This window comes from Podarcis liolepis (genome assembly GCF_965112155.1).
Source record: "Podarcis liolepis genome assembly, chromosome: 5".
Taxonomy (NCBI): Eukaryota; Metazoa; Chordata; class Lepidosauria; order Squamata; family Lacertidae; genus Podarcis; species Podarcis liolepis.
The window spans coordinates 21424540-21445223 of NC_139556.1; the positions used below are offsets into that span (position 1 = coordinate 21424540).

General features: G+C 42.7%; 1 protein-coding gene across 4 annotated transcripts in view; it reads right to left on the minus strand.

Annotated features, from left to right (window-relative positions):
• Window positions 1–20678, minus strand: part of POLR3A (RNA polymerase III subunit A) — a 52948-nt gene extending 32270 nt beyond the window's left edge. For 2 of the 4 annotated variants that reach the window (XR_014525898.1, XR_014525899.1), the window contains exons 1-15: window positions 20439–20634; window positions 18649–18784; window positions 17734–17871; window positions 16682–16853; window positions 15424–15578; window positions 11428–11667; window positions 10427–10589; window positions 9173–9309; window positions 8070–8173; window positions 6989–7130; window positions 5406–5546; window positions 4838–4907; window positions 4091–4218; window positions 3104–3242; window positions 114–278 (exon numbers count right to left, since the gene is read on the minus strand). Coding sequence is in view for 2 of the 4 variants with exons in the window: in XM_083502369.1 (XP_083358495.1) it covers window positions 114–278; window positions 3104–3242; window positions 4091–4218; window positions 4838–4907; window positions 5406–5546; window positions 6989–7130; window positions 8070–8173; window positions 9173–9309; window positions 10427–10589; window positions 11428–11667; window positions 15424–15578; window positions 16682–16853; window positions 17734–17871; window positions 18649–18784; window positions 20439–20482 (2074 nt within the window). In the remaining 2 variants the exon portion in view is untranslated. Of the gene's footprint in view, window positions 1–113; window positions 279–3103; window positions 3243–4090; window positions 4219–4837; window positions 4908–5405; window positions 5547–6988; window positions 7131–8069; window positions 8174–9172; window positions 9310–10426; window positions 10590–11427; window positions 11668–15423; window positions 15579–16681; window positions 16854–17733; window positions 17872–18648; window positions 18785–20438 lie in introns of all 4 variants that reach the window. The other 2 variants (XM_083502369.1, XM_083502368.1) reach the window with 2 other exon arrangements.
• Between the last annotated feature and the right edge of the window lie 6 nt (window positions 20679–20684).

A 20684-nucleotide genomic window follows, 5' to 3' on the forward strand; every position in this document is an offset into this window, starting at 1 on the left:
GATCGCTCTCGAGCAACCACACCGACATGCATAACAGAAGGCGTGAGGGATAGAAACACAGTGCAATAAAAAATGAATGTAATTACCACAAAGCCACTTTTCAAGGTACTTACAGAGGTAGACAGGAGCAAGTCTGGCTAGCCGTGACATCGCATCAGCTGCCTCCACTTGTCCCCAATCTCTCAGCAAAATGTAGAAGATATTATTCTTGGATCCAGACCCTAAAGTTCCTTTGTCCATGCTGCCAGCCATCAACTCACTATTGTGGATTGCAACATCTGGAAAAAAACGTCAGAAGCTTGTCAACCTAAGCTTCCTGTTTTCAGCTTTTTCAGACTCACGACCACTTTTAGCCCCAACATAGCAATATTTCATCCCTTCTCTTAAAGAAACTCTTCTCAAAATAATGGTGGCAGGGCTACTTATGCAGCCCAGTGTACATTAGGGCATTACCTGGTTGTGGTTCCTGGTTTGCAAATGGGAAAAACAGTGCTTTAACACACCCAGAAACCTATACAGTAGATGCAGAAATGCTGAAAACTCAAGTTGTAAGACGGGGAGGGTGGGTGGTAGAATCCAAGCATATTTCAGTCATTTCGTATTTTGTAACAGTTTAAGGCCACCAGGGCATATAAACAAACACAAATTCTCAACCACGAAGGTCATGGGACCTCTTACAATTAAAACTAGTTACAAGAATAAATACAGAGACTGAAACAAGGACAGAGACATAACTGAGCACAGTCAAACAAGAGCCTGGCTTTCTGCATGTGAGCTATAATTCTCAAACAAGGGGAGTCCTTTTCTTACTCTGACATGTCAAGGACTGCAAAGCTAAAGCTGGCTTTGCTAATTTAATAGACAAGACAAGCAGGACTGTCTCTTCATTCAACATGCACCTATAAGATGGATGTGCATTTTCGCCTGGGGTCTACAGCATCCTCCAAAGGACTTTCTGGTTCAGCCACAAACAATATTGAGCTGCGGGTGTCCACACCTTCCTTGGGAACATCTGCTTTTGGGCAGCAAGAAGACTTTCAAAGCGAGTCTAAGCAGTATTTTCTACAACAAAAGGCCAACGAAGTAAACCTCTCTTTGTAGAACATGCTGCAAGCATTTGTCCAAATCAAGTTAACCTCATAAACACTGTTCTCATTCCAAAAATAATCTAGGGACTGTTTAACAGTTTGATTTCAACTAGAGCAATGGTCTGAGGTTAAGTTAGTTTCAGAAATAAAAACAACCCTCCCCACAAAGTCAGATTGTTCAATTTTGCCCAATGTTCAGCTCCTATGAAAGGAACCATCTGCACTGCACTTGCCAAACAGTGATAATTTTCCTTAGAAATGACAGATCTCAAGTAATTTCTTTTCTAGTTGCAGATGCTTCAAGGCAGATCAAAAGAGACGTGTACCACTTGAGGCCCATTCGTCCACCATGTATGGGAGCCACTTTGGTGCAAATTATTCTCTTTGTTTTAACTGCAGAAACCAAAACGGCAGAGGCTTGTGAACGCTTGGAAACTGATGTGGTACAGAAAGAGTTTGATCCATTTTCCTCTATCAGCCAGCGAATTCCTTAAGTTGTGTTATGTACACAAAGTTACTTTCTTTGGTCTGCTGAAAACATCTCACCTGTCCCGAATAAAATAATAATTTTAAAAGGTCCTTGGAAGATACACTATCACTTGCTACCTTAAAAGCACAATTCTTCTTTCTTTTTTCTTATCATATGTGGTCGTCTTGTGGTAAGGTTAAGGCTTACTGGGAAATGACATACAATGAAAGGAAAATGATGTTTAAAATAACATTTGTAAAAAAACAACCCAGAAGCTTTTCTCTTGGGAATTATGGGAATTCTATACTACCCAAACTGTATAGAAATTTAGTCATGTATGCAACTACAGTGGCAAGAATGTTACTTGCCCCAAAATGGAAAGAAGCAGAAGTCCCAGCAAAGGAAGAATGGATACAAAAACTTATGGAATATGCAGAAATGGTGAAACTTACCAGAAGAATAAGAAATCAAGATAACAAACTTTTTATAAAAGAATGGAAATGGTTTACTGAATATTTACAGATAAATTGTAAACAGTTAAAAACACTGGCAGGATTATTGTAATAACCTGCAGTTTCATAACAATATATATTTAAAGAAGATGAATAAATGAGCAAGTTAAGTTAATTTGGATATGCAGGAGATATTAAATAAATTTAAGGAATCGCAGAAACAGGGAGAAGGAAGTCAAGTTTTGAAATGTCAAAATGATAGTAAAATCAGTGAAATGTATAAATCTGAAAAGATGTATAAATCGGTCACCTCCAGGGGTTGACTACTGTAATTCGCTCTACACGGGGCTGCCCTTGAAGTTGTCCCAGAAACTCCAGCGGGTGCAGAATGCTGCAGCGAGGCTCCTCACAGGGTCTCTGCCATGGGACCATATTCACCCAGTGCTTTTCCAGCTGCAGTGGCTCCCGGTGGAGTACAGGGTCAGATTTAAGGTGCTGGTTTTGACCTTTAAAGCCCTTCACGGCCTAGGACCCTCGTACCTACGGGACCACCTCTCCTGGTATGCCCCACGGAGGACCTTAAGATCCATAAATAGCAACACCCTAGAGGTCCCGGGCCCTAAGGAAGTTAGATTAGCCTCAACCAGAGCCAGGGCCTTCTCAACACTGGCTCCGGCCTCGTGGAATGCTCTGTCTCATGAGACCAGGGCCCTGTGGGATCTGATTTTTTCCGCAGGGCCTGTAAGACAGAATTGTTCCACCTGGCCTTTGGCTTAGAATCAGTTTGATCCCCCCCCCTTATTTTTCATTTCTCCTCCTGTGAAGAGGCTGCATCCTAATGTTTTAATGTTGTATTTTAATCTTTTTAAATTGTATTTTAATCAACTTGTTTTTATTATTGGTTGTTAGCCACCCTGAGGGTGGGGTATAAATAAATTAATAATAATAATAATAATAATAATAATAATAATAATAATAATAATAATAATTTGAAGAAGAAGAAGAAAGCACAAATCTCCAATAAACCCAGTGGCCAGTAATTATGTCAGAAGTTACAGTTGCCAAGTCTCAGGCTTCCCCACTCCTCCACTTACAGGAATCGTTGCTGCACAAGTCTTCTCCCTTGCCACAATACTGCTTGCCCTTGGTTCGAAGGTTGGCTTTGACAGGACAACTGTCACTAGGCTTCAGAATGATACCGAAGACCTGCTTTCCTGTCCACAGGGTTACAGGCTGGAAGAGGACAAAGGATTATGAAGACAAGCAGAAGAGTTTCCACTAAAGTTATATAACTAGAACATGCAAAAACATTATACTTTAGGACTCCAAACCACTCTTCCACTTCTTTTCAACTATTCCAGCTCAAGGAGCAACATGTAGCTCAGCCGGTAGAGGACGAGACTCTTAATCGCAGGGTCGTGGGTTCGAACCCCACGTTGGGCAAAAGATTCCTGCCCTGCAGCGGGTTGGGATAGATGACCTTTGTGGTCCCTTTCCAGTTCTTCAATTCTGTGATTCTAAGCAATGGGATGGTGCCACGGTTTCAATCTCTACCAATTAAATTGATTAAAACCTGCCCTTTGTTCAATCCATGAGGCAGAGGTCAAAAGATACAGCCACACAAATATGTCTGTTCCCTTCCACCAAATGGAAGAAGACCCGTCTCTTTGTAATCAGAATTTGCAACCAAACACTGCAGAGATGGTCCATTTAATGGGGAAACCCTTATGGTTATCCTTTCGCCAGTAAGAATTACATTGATAACTGAAGCAGCGTGTGCTCAGCTGAAGTCAGCGGAAATTTTTATCTGCAACAGCGATGGGAACATTCATTTTTGAAGCCCAACATGGTATATTAACTGCAGTGCAACACATTTAGTGTCACAGGGGAGACAGATGTGTTCAGCTATTGTCCAGTTTGAGACTTTGCCACCCTCCAGAAAGGCCTCTTGCCCTGCCTCAGAGCTTGCCTTTTGATACAACAACACCAGGGAGACCCGCTCCACGTCCAGGCAAAAGAACCTCATCAATTTATTACTGACTAAACTCAAGTGCGCACTCTTTCTCCAAGACGTTCCATACCTTGAGAATTGCTGGCGGTGGGAGGCGAACTTTTATTTTCTCATCCTTGCCCACCAGAATAGAAGCGATAATCTGACAAGCTTTAGCTCGATCGAAGAAAGTGTCCTTGAGGGTGAGGAGGTAAGCACCTAAAACACAACGCAAACATTTCCGTATAAGAGGATAAGCTAGAAAGGGCATTGAGTAACATACACTATACTGGCAATGCATTTAAACGTAATCAGATCACATGGAACTGCAGTGGCGTGAAAGAAAAATGCATCTTAATTATCTGTATTAATATAAATAAATAAATTTCATGCAGGTTGCATTTTGGACGCTAGAAAGACCAAAAGGTATTTAAAAAGAGAACAATGAAGGCAACTATTTTACCACATGGCTCTCCTTGTACACATCCTAGAGACAACAAGGCAAAGATTAAGAATATCTCAGCAGTGGCCACACTTAGGCCCAGGTCTTCAGTGCAGAAGTTCCAATACTGATGCAATCCTGCAGTCCATACAGAACCCTCCTTTGCAGAACGCTGGTCACCTCTACACCCATGCATCTCTGTGTCATGCCCAGCAGGAAAATTGCTCTTCAGAAGAGGCACCACTATATCAATGACACCATATTAATAATTCTTTTTTTTTTTTTTGCAAGGAGGTATTATTCTATCATGCATGAGCAAGGAAGATCTAAGAGGTCTTGAAAACAAATGAGTGTCTCATAACACAGGTAAACACATATTTGACTTCAAATACAGACCTGTAAGGAAATCCTGAATTGCAGCAATAAGGGGCTCTCCATTTCTTGGTGTTACCAAGTTTGCTTTAGTCTAGATGAAGGAAGATATATTAACTAGGGAAACATGGCACAATATTTCAAAAACTCTTATTATGTACATGATCATACTACTACAAGATCTTTCTACTCCTCTCTGTGACATATATAAACACACGTTATATTCCAGTGCATTTTCTTAAAGCAATAAATCTGTTTAGGGTTTGATAGGGCTTTACTGCCCAGTCAGTGTAGACATGATTCCATCCTGACAAGATTGTTCTACAAAAGGCATGGGGCCAAACTGTGGCCCACAGGCTAAATCTGGCCCTCAGCAGTTTCTCTGCCCTGTTTTCTTTTAAGTAACTTTCCTCTGTACTTATCTCCGACTCCTTCCCCTTCCTCACAAAGTGGAAGCATGAAGGAAAGCAGTTAGCAAAATGCACACTTTGTGCACTTCTTAAAAGGTTTCAACCAGTAAAAGAAATCAGGCAGCGGGCAGTGAATCTGCCCCATCCCAACAGGCAGTAGTATTTAATAGTACTTTGCTTACCCCCATCAGAACAAGGGCTTCTGCTTTGGCTTCTTCGGTTTGAGGAAGATGAAGATTCATCTCATCACCATCAAAGTCAGCATTGTATGGTGTACAGACACATTCATTAAATCTGAAAGTCCGGTGCGGTTTTACTCTAGCCTGAAAAAAATGTATCAGAAGAAAAAAATCCAGAAGGAAAAAATTCTGTGTAAAACATACAAGGAATTCAGAACGTATCATTTGGAAAACGCTTGGAAAATTTGTGCTTTTGCTTTTACATAATTTCAGTTTTACAAAAAAAGAGAGAGGACTTGCTGCATCAAATGACAAGTGTATTTCATTTTTGCCTGGCACTGCTGGAGGCTTAAGATAATGTAATGATGTAGGCATTGTGAGCCATAACTTTACCAAACTCTTAGACAGGAGAAAACATGATGGCATTAGGATATCTGGGCTTGTACCTGCAGCACAGATCTGGGCTCACACCCTTCCGTGCATCAGTTATAGGGAAAGTCTAGCAAACAGCCACTATATGCATCATCCTAATAATTTAAAGCATAGAGGGGTGTACACATGCAGCAGATTGAGGTGGTAGAATATGCTGTACTACATCAGACTGCAAGTGGGGAATTACATATTTAAATGCCCCCCTATGAAAAGGACTCCTTGCAAGTAGAAAGTAAAACAGACTGGCCTAGAGACATCCCCCACTCCTACCAAAATGTTAGTTTTATACATGCAGACAAATTTGGGCATCTGAACCAGAGAAGCATTAAAAGTGTACTCCCTGCTCCTCTGCAACCCAAAGGTGATTTTACTATCCCACTTTGCTGCATACACAGAGTCAGCTTTGCTCGGGCACGTATCAGAAAACCTGGATTTTAGATTTAGCTGGCTAATATGGTCCAGAAAGAGAGGTGAATGACAACTCTTCTTATGCGAAATGGAGACGATCCTAAGGTTATTTTATTTATTTAGTCAAAATCCCAAGGCAGTGTGCAATATTAAGAACATAATATACAACATAATAATAAAATATTCATAACACCCTCCCCCCAATCTAACAGGCCATAGATTATTTAATGGCCAAAGGCCTGGGTAATAAGAGTGTTTTCACCTGGAGCCTAAAGACATGTAATGATGGTGCTAGGTGAGCCTTTCTGGGGAGAGCATTCCAGATGGGGAGCCACCACAGAAAAGGCCTGTTCTCATGTTGTTGCCCTCTGAATCTCTCAATAGCAGCTAAGTCATGATCATTGCCTTATCTGACTTGAATAATGTTCTACTTAGCTTGGATCTGGGGCAATGGTAGCCATACCACACAGATGAAATTACAGAAGCTGGGGAATAGCTACTCAAGTTGGAGAAGGTAGCAGGCCACATGTACTATTTGGGTCATGTAAAAATCACACAGATCACGCCCGAAGCCTGGCAGGCAGAAATCAATGATCGTGCTCTTTTTCTCTCGCAGAAGAAGAATACTCTTGCACGAAAGCCTTAAGAACTAATGAATGTATGTGTTAGGTGACCAATTATGATGATGAACGGTAATAAAAATAAAAACGCCCCAGGGAACCACAGAAATAAGTTGCTATGCTTACTATATGAGCCATGATGCTGAGCTTGTGCAAAGAGGGCTGTCGATTGAAGAGGACTATATCTCCATCTATGAGGTGTCTCTCCACAATGTCCCCATACTTCAGTTCCTGAGCCATCTTCTCACGGTTTCCGTATTTCAAAAACCTGGGGGGAGGGAGGGAGGGGGAGAGAGAAAGAAAGGAAATCTATCATAAGAAATAATCAGTCTTAGAGGAAATGATTGTCTTCCAGTTATACAGCTGCTCTTCCAGAGGACTGCTGAGCGTCCTCAGTGATAAGAAAGGAAATCACAAGCTGAAAGCTTTTCCGTACCATTTTACAACAGCGAAGGTAACTTTTTAAAGTTAGAGGGAAGGTGAGAATCTACTTGTGCAAATGGACGCAGAAAACACCAACAATTTACGAAAGTTATGATCATTAAAGAACGCTTAAGACATATGTATGAATAAAGATTTTGGAAGGGGGGGGGAAGCATCCATTTTTAGGTGCTGCCTACTGCAACCCATACATGTGCACTCTCAGAAAGGGCATTCCCTCTTGTGTGAGAAGGAATATCTCTTAAGACAGCACTTGATGGATGCAGTTTTATAAGGACTCACATTATACAACTCTTGACATTTGAACCTATGTCGCTCACTTAACTTGGGGTGTGTTCCTTTGTGCCTTTTTAGTTCAGTGTTTTTAATCACTTCACCTACCCACTGAAAGGCTGCAGGCCCTAGTCCTAGTAATTATGATTATCAGCAGTTCATGGGAGAAGAGAAGGGGACTTAGCTTACCCTCAACACACTTTTGCAGAAGACCTATTTTTGAAGGTCACATGCACACAGCAACTGGATCAAAATTAAGTTTTGCCCACCAGATGTGCCACTGCTTTTCAAGGCAAGTACTTAGTGAATTGTATAAGGAACAAATTTGGAATGTTTACACAAACAAGACTAGCATCTTAGGCAAGAATCAGTGAAACTGAAAAGGGGGGGGGGGGAGAATCCAGATTGTCTCTCGGTATGTTCAAAACAAGCCCTAAACTTTCAAAGCAAGTTACTGAAGTAAAATGAGTCTATTTCAGATACAAGGCCACACCTTTTCATCTGTGTGTGCCTCTGCTGAATGAAGTTGGCACCCGGATGAAGCTCTGGACCATTCCGAACAAGTTTCCTCATAAAGTCGATGTTAGCTTTATTCACCTGTAATAGGAATGCTTGAGTTAAAATTGAAAAACTCAACACAATTCTTGTGCAGAGCTTTGCCAATAATTTTTGCTGCCCTGGGTAAATCATAGTTTTCTCTGTATTATATACTAGGCAGCACAAACAACAACATATTAAATGATCAAGAGTTAAGATAGCATTTTCTCGCTGTTATTTTAAATGCCTGTAACTCCTTTGTAACAGAGATAATACCCCAATACCCTGGGATATCCCTTTACATCACACAACTGACAAGATGCCTCTGTTCTCTTCTTCCACTTGGCGGTCTCTTCAAGGCATTTTGAAAACAGAAGGAGACACTTCTGGAATTTTAGCACTAGATGACTTGCTAAGTTCCATGTTTGGGCTAGCCCTATTCTTCTGCACATACTATAACTCTTTTCAAGATTATTGGATGTCATCTATAAAAATATACATACTAAATGACCTTTCAGCTTGGCAAGAGTGCAAGGAGCAGGGGGGAATGCTATTGTGAAGATACCAGATTACAGTGGTACCTCAGATTAAGAACTTAATTCGTTCTGGAGGTCCGTTCTTGACCTGAAACTGTTCTTAACCTGAGGTACCACTTTAGCTAATGGGGCCTCCCACTGCTGCCGTGCTGCAATTTCTGTTCTCATCCTGAAGCAACGTTCTTAACCCAAGGTACTATTTCTGGGTTAGCGGAGTCTGTAACCTGAAGCATCTGTAACTCGAGGTACCACTGTAGCTTCTGAATTTAAGGAACAGACAACATACAGCTAAATTTCTATCAATAGGACCTGGCCTGTCCTTTACATGGAATGATACCAGGAGGAAGTCTGACATCCATCTCTTTCCCAAGTACAGCCTAAGTCAAAAGGGTATTTAATTCCACTTGGTGATTCAAACAAAGCTTGAGATCTGATCTTGATAGAACCATGTGCAGACTCTCTGGAAGCTACTACAGCAAGGGACTGCACCACACAACAGAAGATTTCATTTTCTCCCAATTACCTTCTCAGGAAATGTTAGTATTTTTGCAACATGAACAGGCACAGCCACTTCATCAATGCGCAGGTTTGGGTCAGGTGAGATCACTGTTCTGCCTGAGAAGTCCACTCGCTTTCCAGACAAGTTTCCTCTAAACCGACCTTGGAGTGGAGGGAGGCGAGAAAAGAGAAAGTTGAAGCCAGTCAAGAAAAAAACCCTCTGATCTTCCACAGAGAAAATAAACTAAAGTTATTATTCTTTATTATTGTTATTTGATGTTATCAATGTACAGAGTGCTTTATGCAGTTAAAAAAAACAAAACAATGTGTTCCTGCTGCAAGGAGGATAGAGTCTGAAAATGTGACCCAGGAACAATCAATAGGGTAGCTGGGGACGAAGGAAGCAGGAGAATATGCATTCAACTCTGTTGAACATATTTCAGCTCTGTTTCAGTAAGTGATGATGGCAAGAGGGTTAAACCAAAGGCTTCATGGAGAAAGTGAATTTTAAGAAGGTATTTGAAGGACGAGAGACAGAGAAGTGTTGTTGTGCAGATGTACTTAGAAGAGAGTTTTACATAGGTATAATGGATAACAAAGGTGGAGTTACCTAAGCTAGCAAGTAGAAGACTTTTGGATGACTAAGGATTGAGCTGAAGATTTAAGGGCATAGGCAGAGATGTATTGGTACAGGAAGGGTGTGAATTTAAGGTGGGGGAAAACCATGGAGGACATTAGGTATAATGCACAGCAGCCTCCATTGCACAAAATATAGCAGATTCAACTGTGCTCATTTCGATTTACCAATTGCATCAGGAAATAAAAGGGTTAAAACTCACTAGCAAGTGTTAATATGCACAAATACACTAGTAGCCCATTGCCAAGCGCCTTGACAGTCAGCTGCAGAGTCTGCCTGGCAAGTCCAACACACAAAAGCTACAAAGCCCATATTGACCATTACGATATAACTGAACCGTTTGCAATACATGACCCCAGAGGGATAGTCTATATCCCACTTTCAGCAGTTGGTAATGGAGCTCAACACACAAATGAGTTTGCTCTCATTACTTCCCTCTAAAAACTGCTTTCGGAAGCAAGATAAAAATCCAAGAAATAAATGTAAACCTGAACAGCGTTTGGAAAAGGTTCCGCTACCAGACTCCAGAAAGAACTTCTGTCAGACTAGCCAATACTGAGGCTAGATGGACATGACTTAAGGGGACTTCACATGTTCAAATGTGATAGCAGCAGGAGCCAGAGATTATGCTGAAACACCTACCCTGCTTTCCCTTCAGTCTTTGAACAAAGCCTCGTGTCCACTTCTTGGGTGCCATGTTGAGAGGAATGCCAGAGAGTTCACTATTGATGTACAGAGCGCACTGCAGCTGCAGGAAGTCCCAGTCCTCCATTATCATCTGAGTTTTGGCTCCTGATATTCTATGCTGCCCAACAACAAAACAGCCAATTCAAGAAAGGAAATTTCAACAAAAGCAACTCCATAGTTCTAGGGAACATTCGGCAAGTTCTGCAAGGAGGTAACGATGTTCTTATGAGAATCACAAATCAAATTTCTTTCACAAAGTTTTATTGCAAAACAAGGAAAGAACAAAAATAACCAGAGTAGTAACCATTTCTGAGCAATTCCGAATATGGACTTCCAGATGTGAACTCAAGATCTGAGAACTAAGAACTTTTACCAGACCAAATGTATTATAGCTGCAGTTAAGATCAAAGATCAGGAACATATTGCACCTGAAAATAATCACCCCTGCAAGGTTGCCCAAAAAGAGAATTCTCTGGGGCTGAGAAATGGCTTTGTCCCTGGTCTCAGCTGTGTTTTACTCCTGTATAAAAAATAAATAAATTATATTTTTGTGTTTTTGGTGATTCTGGAAGAGCCTGGTTAAATACCTGCTCCAGCCACAAGCTCATTAAGGAAGGCTGATGCAGACATAAGATTACACCATAGATATAAGCAGAAGGGATAGGAGATTTGCATGGTAGGAAAGGAGCTAAGAGGTCAGGAACATTATGGCAACCCCAGGTCCAGACCAACCTCACGTATATATGCTTAGAATAAGAATGCAACGAAACGCAGGCACTGACAGAGTTTGAAGACGGCCTAAAATAAGGTGTCTCCTATGGACCCTAGCCATGCATCTTACTACAAATTCAAAAGCTAATAGCATATGAATTTAGGACGGCATTCTAAAAAGCACTGTTAAGAAGCACAATCCATACCTACTTTAGCCACAAATATAAAATTAAAGGGCAGCTCACCTTTTTGATCACATCATTGAGGAAAATTATTTCCGTCAGCTTCATCGTTAAGTCATCCTCGTTGGTGCCGGATTTTAAGTCGCTCACCACGGACGGCCTAATGCAGAGCGGGGGGACCAAGAGTCGTGTCAGGATCAAGTCCGAAGGCTTGCCGGATTCGGGGTTCATCAAAAGCAGAGGGATGTCTTCTGCGGGAATTCTCTTTAGGATATTTAAAACCACTAAAGGATTCAAGTTCTCCTACAAAACGTAAAAGGTTACAATCACACTTTTATCATTGCAGAGCGGGAAACTCAGTTTCTGGCTAAGACTCAAGCAATGCCCTGTCCACTGATTTGTCAAGTAGCTTTAAAACCACAAGGAAGGGCGAAATGTTGTGCCAGCATTTCATGTTTTAAGGATCACAAATGTGTTCTTTACTTTCTTTAGAACACAAAGGCTTAAAAGGCTTAAGCAGACATTTCTCAAACTTTGCCTATTTCCTAAAGTTATTGGGCCATCCCCTATACAATAATAATAATAATAATAATAATAATAATAATAATAATAATAATAATAATAATAAATTTTATTTATATCCCGCCCTCCCCAGCCGAAGCCGGGCTCAGGGCGGCTAACAACACTAAAATAGTGCAACATTATAAAAACATCATAAGAATTAATTAAAATCAAAATTGATGGCAACCATAAACTAAAGTATTGTAAAGATTGCCAAAGGAGGGAGTCAGGCTGCGCCCTGACCAAAGGCCTGGTGGAACAGCTGTCTTGCAGGCCCTGCGGAAAGATGTCAAGTCCTGCAGGGCCCTTGTCTCTTGTGACAGAGCGTTCCACCAGGTTGGAGCCGCAGCCGAAAAAGCCCTGGCTCTAGTTGAGGCCAGCCTAACCTCTCTGTGGCCTGGGACCTTCAAGATGTTTTTATTTGAAGACTGTAAGTTCCTCTGTGGGGCATACCAGGAGAGGCGGTCCCGTAGATACGAGGGTCCTAGGCCGTATAGGGCTTTGAAGGTTTAAACCAGCACCTTAAACCTGATCCTGTACTCCACCGGGAGCCAGTGCAGCTGGTATAGCACTGGATGAATGTGATCCCGCAGCGAAGACCCCGTAAGGAGTCTCGCTGCGGCATTCTGCACCCGCTGGAGTTTCTGGGTCAGTCTCAGGGGCAGCCCCACGTAGAGCGAGTTACAATAATCCAGTCTGGAGGTGACCGTCGCGTGGAAAAAAGTGGGTAGAGTAACGGTCTAAAGTACTGTACTTTGTACAGTAGGCTACAAGCCAGCCACACATAAATCAGAGGTTTCTACACACATGCAAAGGAACCTTCCAGGCAAGGAATAGCATTGTCATAGTCCAAGGACACATTCCAGTCAGCCGAAAGAACATGCTAACAACTACTGCATGGGTAGGCAAACTAAGGCCCGGGGGCCGGATCTGGCCCAATCGCCTTCTAAATCCCGCCCACGGACGGGAATCAGCATGTTTCTACATTAGCAGAACGTGTCCTTTCATTTAAAATGCATCTCTGGATTATTTGTGGGGCCTGCCTGGTGTTTTTATCTGAGTAGAATGTGTGCTTTTATTTAAAATGCATCTCTGGGTTATTTGTGGGGCATAGGAATGCATTCATATATTTTTTTCAAAATATAGTCTGGCCCCCCAGAAAGTCTGAGGGACAGTGGACCGGCACCCTGCTGAAAAAGTTTGCTGACCCCTGAACTACTGTGTCCACACACTTCAAGTATATGTGGCTTCATACACACACAGAACCCAGAGTCTAGACTGCGTATTTGCTTATGAAGGCCAAGAACACTAGCTGCCCAGACACAACTGTTTTAAGAGTATGAGGCAGGGCATCTAATGGAATTGCAGGCTGCTACCAGGAGACACACAAGGCTAAAAGCTTTCCTTGACAAAATTCAAGCCGATTACAGCAGTTGGGAGACCGTGCAAAGTGAACATTCAGCTCTTCGAGCGGCAGCCAAGATTTATAGTGAGTCAGCCCACACAATAACTCAGTGATTTTGGTACAACAACACATGTACTTTCACGGACTCCTGTGCTACATTTCCTCCCTCCGTGACAAGAAAATAAGAATGTCTGGCTTTTCGTCGCCACCCACTCATCATCTCTCACACATGGCAACCATTATTAGAGAAATGATAAGGGACCTCCTTAGACTAGTGATTCCTAGAGCCTCAGAATCCCAACTCTGACCATCTCAAACCAAATTCTCAAGGATCACACGCAGTCAAGCTCTTACAGGCTTGCTGCTAACCCCCCCCCCTGCAACAATGCAACTGTCAGAAGTAAGCCTAAGTTCAATGGGACTTGCTCCCAGCTAAGTGTAAGATTGCATACTAAATTGGAAATGCTTTTAATCTAGGGTTTTGCAAGAAAGCCACACACTCAGCTGCTACGCTACAATCTCTCCAACTTCTTTTAAGGTGTTGTGAACCATCTGTAGGTTGGGTAGACAAGAGAAGGCACTTCACTGGTTTTATAAATGCTACGAGTAGCGGATGGCAGAGGGAGGCTGCGTCACTTACCTGACCCCCCTCCCTCCGAATCACTGTTGCATACTGGGTGGAGAGGGGCAGGGAAGTGGTGAGGTTAATATGGTGCAAATTTGGTGGCAGAAGCACCCGATTGGCTCTGCTGGCATGTATGCTCCATACCGAACTTATCCCTCCCTGTATGCAGCAGTGTCTAGGGGGGAGGGAGGTTGAATAAAAGGCAAAGCCCTGCTGTGCTGTCTGCTACTGAACACTGCAGAGCAGGGTGGATAGAAATCTATGATTTATAAAATAATAACTGGATTTTTTTTTATTTAAATCAGATTTTTAATATACAATGTTTTTCGAGAAAAAATCGTTCCAAATATAGTTTTCTATTTAAGTTACATTATAGTCCAAAGGCTATCCATCATGAAATAAGGATTTGTTTTAAGATTTTCATGTGTGCTAATTTTTTTAAAAAATTGTTTAACCACATCAGTTAACAAAAATGGATACATATGTGTCAGAGCTGCTCTCAGATCCTAGCTCACAGAGGATCACGCTAGCCAGCGTTCACTTTATAAAAGTCTTTATTGAGTTACAGTTTCCATTTCCAAGCTGCTGCGTGCAGCTCTACGTCTTATAAGCTAGACCGGCGAAGCTCCGTCTGAGTCTCCGCCCCTTGTACACCAACTTAATACCCTAGGCTTACTCCACCTTTTCCGCCTGACCGTTCTCCTCTGGGTCCCTCTGCCCCCCGTGGTCTCTTCCTTCCTGGACTCTTCTGACGCTGACCCCCCGGACCCTCCTGTCTCCTTGCGTCGGGCTTTAGGACCTGGCTCCCTTTCCGGGCTGCTCACTGCGCCGCCTTCCGGTGCATTTGAACTTGGCGCGCGCGCCCAACCTTCCACTTTCCGCTTGACCGTTTCTTCGCTCTCCGATGGAGGTGTGGCCACTCCTGACTCATGCCCTCCCCCCTGCTGCGAGCTGCCAGAGCTCGATACCTGGCGCCTTTCCTCCCCACTGCGCTCTGTTGGTGACGCTGGCCCCGATTTCCAACTGCTGCCCTCTGAACCCTCTCTGGACCCTTCTTCCTGGGGTGTCCCCCTAAGCTCCCCCCTTGCTCTGGCCACTGGCGCTCCTTTCTGTGAATCTTCTGATTCACTGGACAGGCTCGGAGATCTTGGGTCGTCATCGTCACTCATCTTTTCTTCGGACTCCTCGCCCTCGCTCTCTGTTTCCTCCCTTGCCCTCGCCTCTGCTCCTGAACCCCTGACAATATGATATAATGTTTAAATTGATTTGATTTAAATCAAATCCACCCTGCTGCAGAGCAAAAACATGACTAAGATAGGCTACCATCCTCTAGGCACTAAGCATCAAGAAATGCTTTTGCAAAAAAATAAATAAATCCTTGGTTTGTTTCAACCTAAGAGAAATCCCCCTTCCCAAAGGAAGAGAAAACTGAAACAATACAAGACTGTACAGATTTCTTACTATTTACCTGGGCTTTCCCCAGTAGGGATTCAATCTCTTTATTATGTTCTATAGCGGTGTCAAAGGACTGTATGAAGTTAGACACAATGGGGTCCATTATCTTCTTCGTCGTCTTGTATTTCTCATGGATTATCTTCAGTAAGCCACACTTCTTTACAGTACCTACAAGAAGATCCAGAAAATTTGCACACACATTTTTGCATTTTAATAATTTACATTGGTCAGCACTCCAGAGTCATGCTCAATGTTTTACAAACAGAATTAGAAAAAAAGAGGAAAAAATGAGGAGCACAGGAGACACACCGACCAAAACCTTCAGTAGAATAAGGTTACTGTATTGTGGTTTAGTCACTAAGACTAAGAATGTTTGGTTCAAATTGGTTTTTTCCAGGCATTACATAATCTCGGCTATAAAACAGCAACCAAGAAATTGCAGCGACTCTTAAAGTCAAGCAACAATTTTAAAAGCTGAGAGTGACAAGCACATAGAAAAATCTCAACAACAACAAAAATAAGACACTATCTATAATCAAATAGGGACGCGGTTGGCACTGTGGGTTAAACCTTTGATGTATCATAGTATTTTAATATTCTTTTGGAAGCCGCCCAGAGTGGCTGGGGAAACCCAGCCAGATGGGCGGGGTATAAATAATAAATTATTATTATTATTATTATTATAGGACTTGCTGATCAGAAGGTCAGTGGTTTGAATCCCTGCGACGTGGTGAGCTCCCGTTGCTCGGTGCCTGCTGCTGCCCATCTAGCAGTTCGAAAGCACGTCAAAGTGCAAGTAGATAAATAGGTACCGCTCCAGCGGGAAGGTAAACGGCGTTTCTGCTCTGGTTTGCCAGAAGTGGCTTAGTCATGCTGGCCACATGACCTGGAAACTGTACACCGGCTCCCTCGGCCAAAAAAGCAAGATGAGCGCCGCAACCCCAGAGTCGGCTACGACTGGACCTAACGGTCAGGGGTCCCTTTACCTTATAACCAAATACCTGTGATAATATGAGGCAGTCTTATACTGCCTATCTGTCCGTGAAGTATTTCTGAACCCTTCTGAATACCAGCTGCTGGAAACCGCAGAGCAGAGAGAGCTCTTGCACTTGGATCCCTGCTTGCAAGCTTCACATAGGCATCTAGCTGGCCACTGTGAAAACAGGATGCTAGTCCCGGTGGTCCCCTGCCTGATCCGTAAGGCTCTCAAGTTCTTAAGCGGTTCCAGACTCAAGTTGCTTAAGGACCAAAGGGCAGATTAATGCACTCACCATTAAAAGCCCCACAATACGGGCAGGTGTTCTTTTTTCTGCACTTTTCAGAGATCTTTTTTTTCAAACCCCGTTTCTGGAGGTAGGTCAAGCCAGGTCTCTTCAGATAATCTAAAAACTGTTTCTGTTCTTCAAAGGTCAGCATGATACGGCAACAGGTCTTACAAATCATCTAGAGCAGAAGCAAAAAACCCAATTTGCCGTCAACCAATACACCTTTGAACACTCCATAAATTTATATGCACATACAGGGACACTGTGGAAGGCTGAATGAGTTGAGCTTCCTGTCATGTATTCTTCTTCAAAGCTATGCTATGCAGTAAATCTAAGGAAATGGCAAAAGCCCAAATATATATACAGTGGTGCCCCGCAAGATGAATGCCTCGCAAGACGGAAAACTTGCTAGACGAAAGAGTTTTCCGTTTTGGAGGTGCTTCGCAAAACGAATTTCCTATGGGCTTGCTTCGCAAGACGACAATGTCTTGCGAGTTCCTGCTGGTTTTTTTCCCTTTCCCCCCCTTTTTCTAAGCCGCTAAGCCGCTTATCAGCTGATCCGATCAGCAGATAAGCCGCTAAAAGCGCTAATCCGTCAATGGGCTTGCTTCGCAAGACGAAAAAACCGTTAGACGAAGAGAATCACAGAACGGATTCTTTTCGTCTTGCGAGGCACCACTGTATATGAATGCTGTTTTTTTTGGGGGGGGGGGGAAGAAGTCTATTCTACTGAGCACTTCATTAATAATAACTACTCAGAAACTTTATATATTGAACATCAGGTAAGCACAGTACTGTAATTAATTTCTAGTCCAAGGCAGCATACATAGTTCTCTTCCTCTTCATTTTACCCTGACAACAACCCTGAGAGGTAGGATAGGCTGAGAGAGAATGACTGACCCAAAGTCACCCAGTGATCTTCATGGCTGAATGGGAATTTGAACCCTGGTCTCCTATCAGAGGACATTATCACAGGCAATGGCCCACAACAGGAACAGCATGTCAAGTGTCCCTCAATCTCTGTCATCTCCAGTCCTTGACATGAAATGCAACTTTACCTGCAAAATGCCTATCACGGCTTTGAAGTACCCCACATGGAAACAAGGCAACTCCAGGTCAATGTAGCCATAATGACCCAAACACTCCGCCAGATTCTTTCCACAAGTTTCACAGGGACGATCCTTCTCACTCGTACCCTTGGGAGTAGAAATGCATAAAACAAGTAACAGTGGCGCCTTCTCTACGTATCTTTAGGTGGCAGGCAAAAATATTCCCCTTCTCTCAGGACTTTGACTAATTAAACAATCTTTTAAACACACACACACTTTCTCTGTGTGCATTATTTTTGTTTGCTACTATGTTATGTATTTTTTGGGTTTTTATATTGTAAACTGCACTGTGGTTCTCAGATGAAGAGTAGTATAGAAATTTAATAAATCAAATTAAATAGATAAGATATTGTCAAGCTGCTCTCTGATGACACCCCACTACTAATTATGTGTCACAGGGGGTATATGGCTTTATTACTCCTTTGTAATCTTAGAACTCACAAGGATCTTAGTTCTCGCAAGTCCACACACACATGCATCCACACACAATTATCTAGCCACAAATAAGCGTGCATAACAAGTGCTCTTCTTTTCAGCAAAAGAAAACCAGACTACAGAAATCAAGCTTTATTTTAGCCTACAATTCTAGACCTCAAGTAAGTTTTTCATCAACATACATTTTGCACACTAGAAAAGACTGATATGATCTGAAAGTAATGGGTTCATAAAGAAACATTTTTGGAATGTAAGCACCCAAAGCTGTTTTATCTTGTCAAGTCACCCATCTCTCGCCTATCTCCACTGCCTGACAGCAGTTCCACAGGTTGAGTTTTTTCAAAGTCCTGCAACCCAGATCCTTTCTAACTAGAGATACTTTATACTACTTTGCATTGTGGGATATGATTGAACAACAAAAGGTCTTACCATTCGATGGTCCAGTACACCATACTGCAGAGGTGAATGATTGTTGTCTTGACTGTATAGGTTTTTACTAACCACCTGGATGTGAGCCTGCTGTCGCATCTCTTCTGGAGACTTCATCCCAAAGCAGATGTGGCTTCTAGAACAGAAAACACCACCAGATATATCACAAAATGGAGATACGCTGGATGACTATTTTGAAGTCTCTGCTTATACAGAGTGTGACTTGCCTCTGACAAGTAAGCAATACCAAGAATCCAGCACACCAGACTTCTGTATTTATATCTTGCAGCCTTCTAAGCACAATTCAGTGTGCGGACTTTAGCATATAAAGCCATGAGTGGCCTGGCCCCAACAGACCACCCATTGTAATCTCCAATATTGGTCAAGAGTCTCCCTTAAATGTACGATTCACATAAGACACGAAGCCTTATTTGGCTAGCTCAAGACTAAGCCAAAAAATGAATTAAAAACACATATTTTCCTGTGTATTGCACATACCCCGACACCATAAACAAGCACTCATGTACACAGACAGCAAGGATGCTTGAGTTTAATAGCTGGATCTTATCCTCTTCCCTTCTATAGTCTATCTGTCATAATGTGAAGTGAGGCAAGAAACAAGAAGTAGGAGCTCACTCTACGTTACACTGTGGAAAAGTAGATTGCCTGTGGGAAACCAGCAAGCAAGATTCGAGCCCAAGAGCCCTCTCCCCTCCTGTGACTTCCAGCAACTGGTTGGTACAGTGGCAACTCCAGTTACAAACTTAATTGTATTCAGAAGCATTGCTGCCTACATCTGTGGAGACAGAGCATAGCCACCATGGCTAGCAGCAATCGACAGCCCTCTACAAATTTGTCTAATCCTCTTCTAAAGCCATCTAGGTTGGCGGTCATCCTGTGGGAGCAGGTTCCATCCTTTAAACTATGTGCTGTGTAAGGAAGTACCATACTTTCTTGAGGGCACAGGCCAAAGAAACTCTGTGTATAAGGATGCAAACCTCACGCAGACTTATATGGGACTTGCTGCCAAGTCAACATGCATAATATAGAACCACAGAATCCTACAACCAAGGGAAAATGCTGACTACAAGAGGAAGGCATGTTTAAATACTACAGAAAATTACTTTTTTGTACTATTTTACTTTATTCCCCACCCTAATAAAGTCCCAGGGCAAGCTACACTTGCAAAAAAGAAAATGCAAGCAGAAAATATAGCCATCTAATGTAAACAAAATTGCTTCTATTTAGATTTCCAAAATACTTCCTTTTTCTTTTCTTTCTTTTTTTGGCTGAGCTAAAAATAGATTTATCCCAGGATAAAGAAAGAAGACAAAAACTTTAAGAAAGAATGGGGAAATTTTATAATTTACTTAGGAGACCAATGTAAGCAGATGAAAACAATAGCAGGATTTGAATAACACTTGTAATGTAACAACCACTGTGGACAATTATGGACAGATACAAAATATGGATTATGAAATAATATGCAGTTGAAAATGCTGACAATAAGGGGAGGGGGATGCTGGGAAGTCTGGAGATTCGGAGAACTCTCTAAATGTGGATATTTGTACTTGGTATTGTTATAACTCTACGCTTGTAAAATCAAATAAAAATCATTTTCAAAATAAATACATAAAAATAAATGATCCCTTCTGCTTTCCAAAAGGGGCTCTCTGTAAGGTGCCTCCCGTGCTGCTGCAACATTCCCCTCCACACCACTCAACGGACCGCTTTCCTCGCCCCCCAAACTTGGCAAGCTTGTTCTTCGCCGCCCCCCGAGTCCCGCTTACATCTTCTTGGCCACGTCCGTCTCGCGGAACTGCTCCTTCACCATGGCGGCGGTTCCCCTCTCTCGCCCGGGGACGGCGCAAGGAAAGAGAACGGAGCCGTGCGGAGCCAACGCCGCCGCCTCCTCCTTCCCCTGAGCGAGCTGCACACCGGAGCCGGCAGACGGGCATCGGGCGCGTGCGTCGTGCGTCGCCGCGAAGGGTGGCCGCTTTCGGAGCCGCAGCCACCCGGCGTCGCAGCGCCACCTA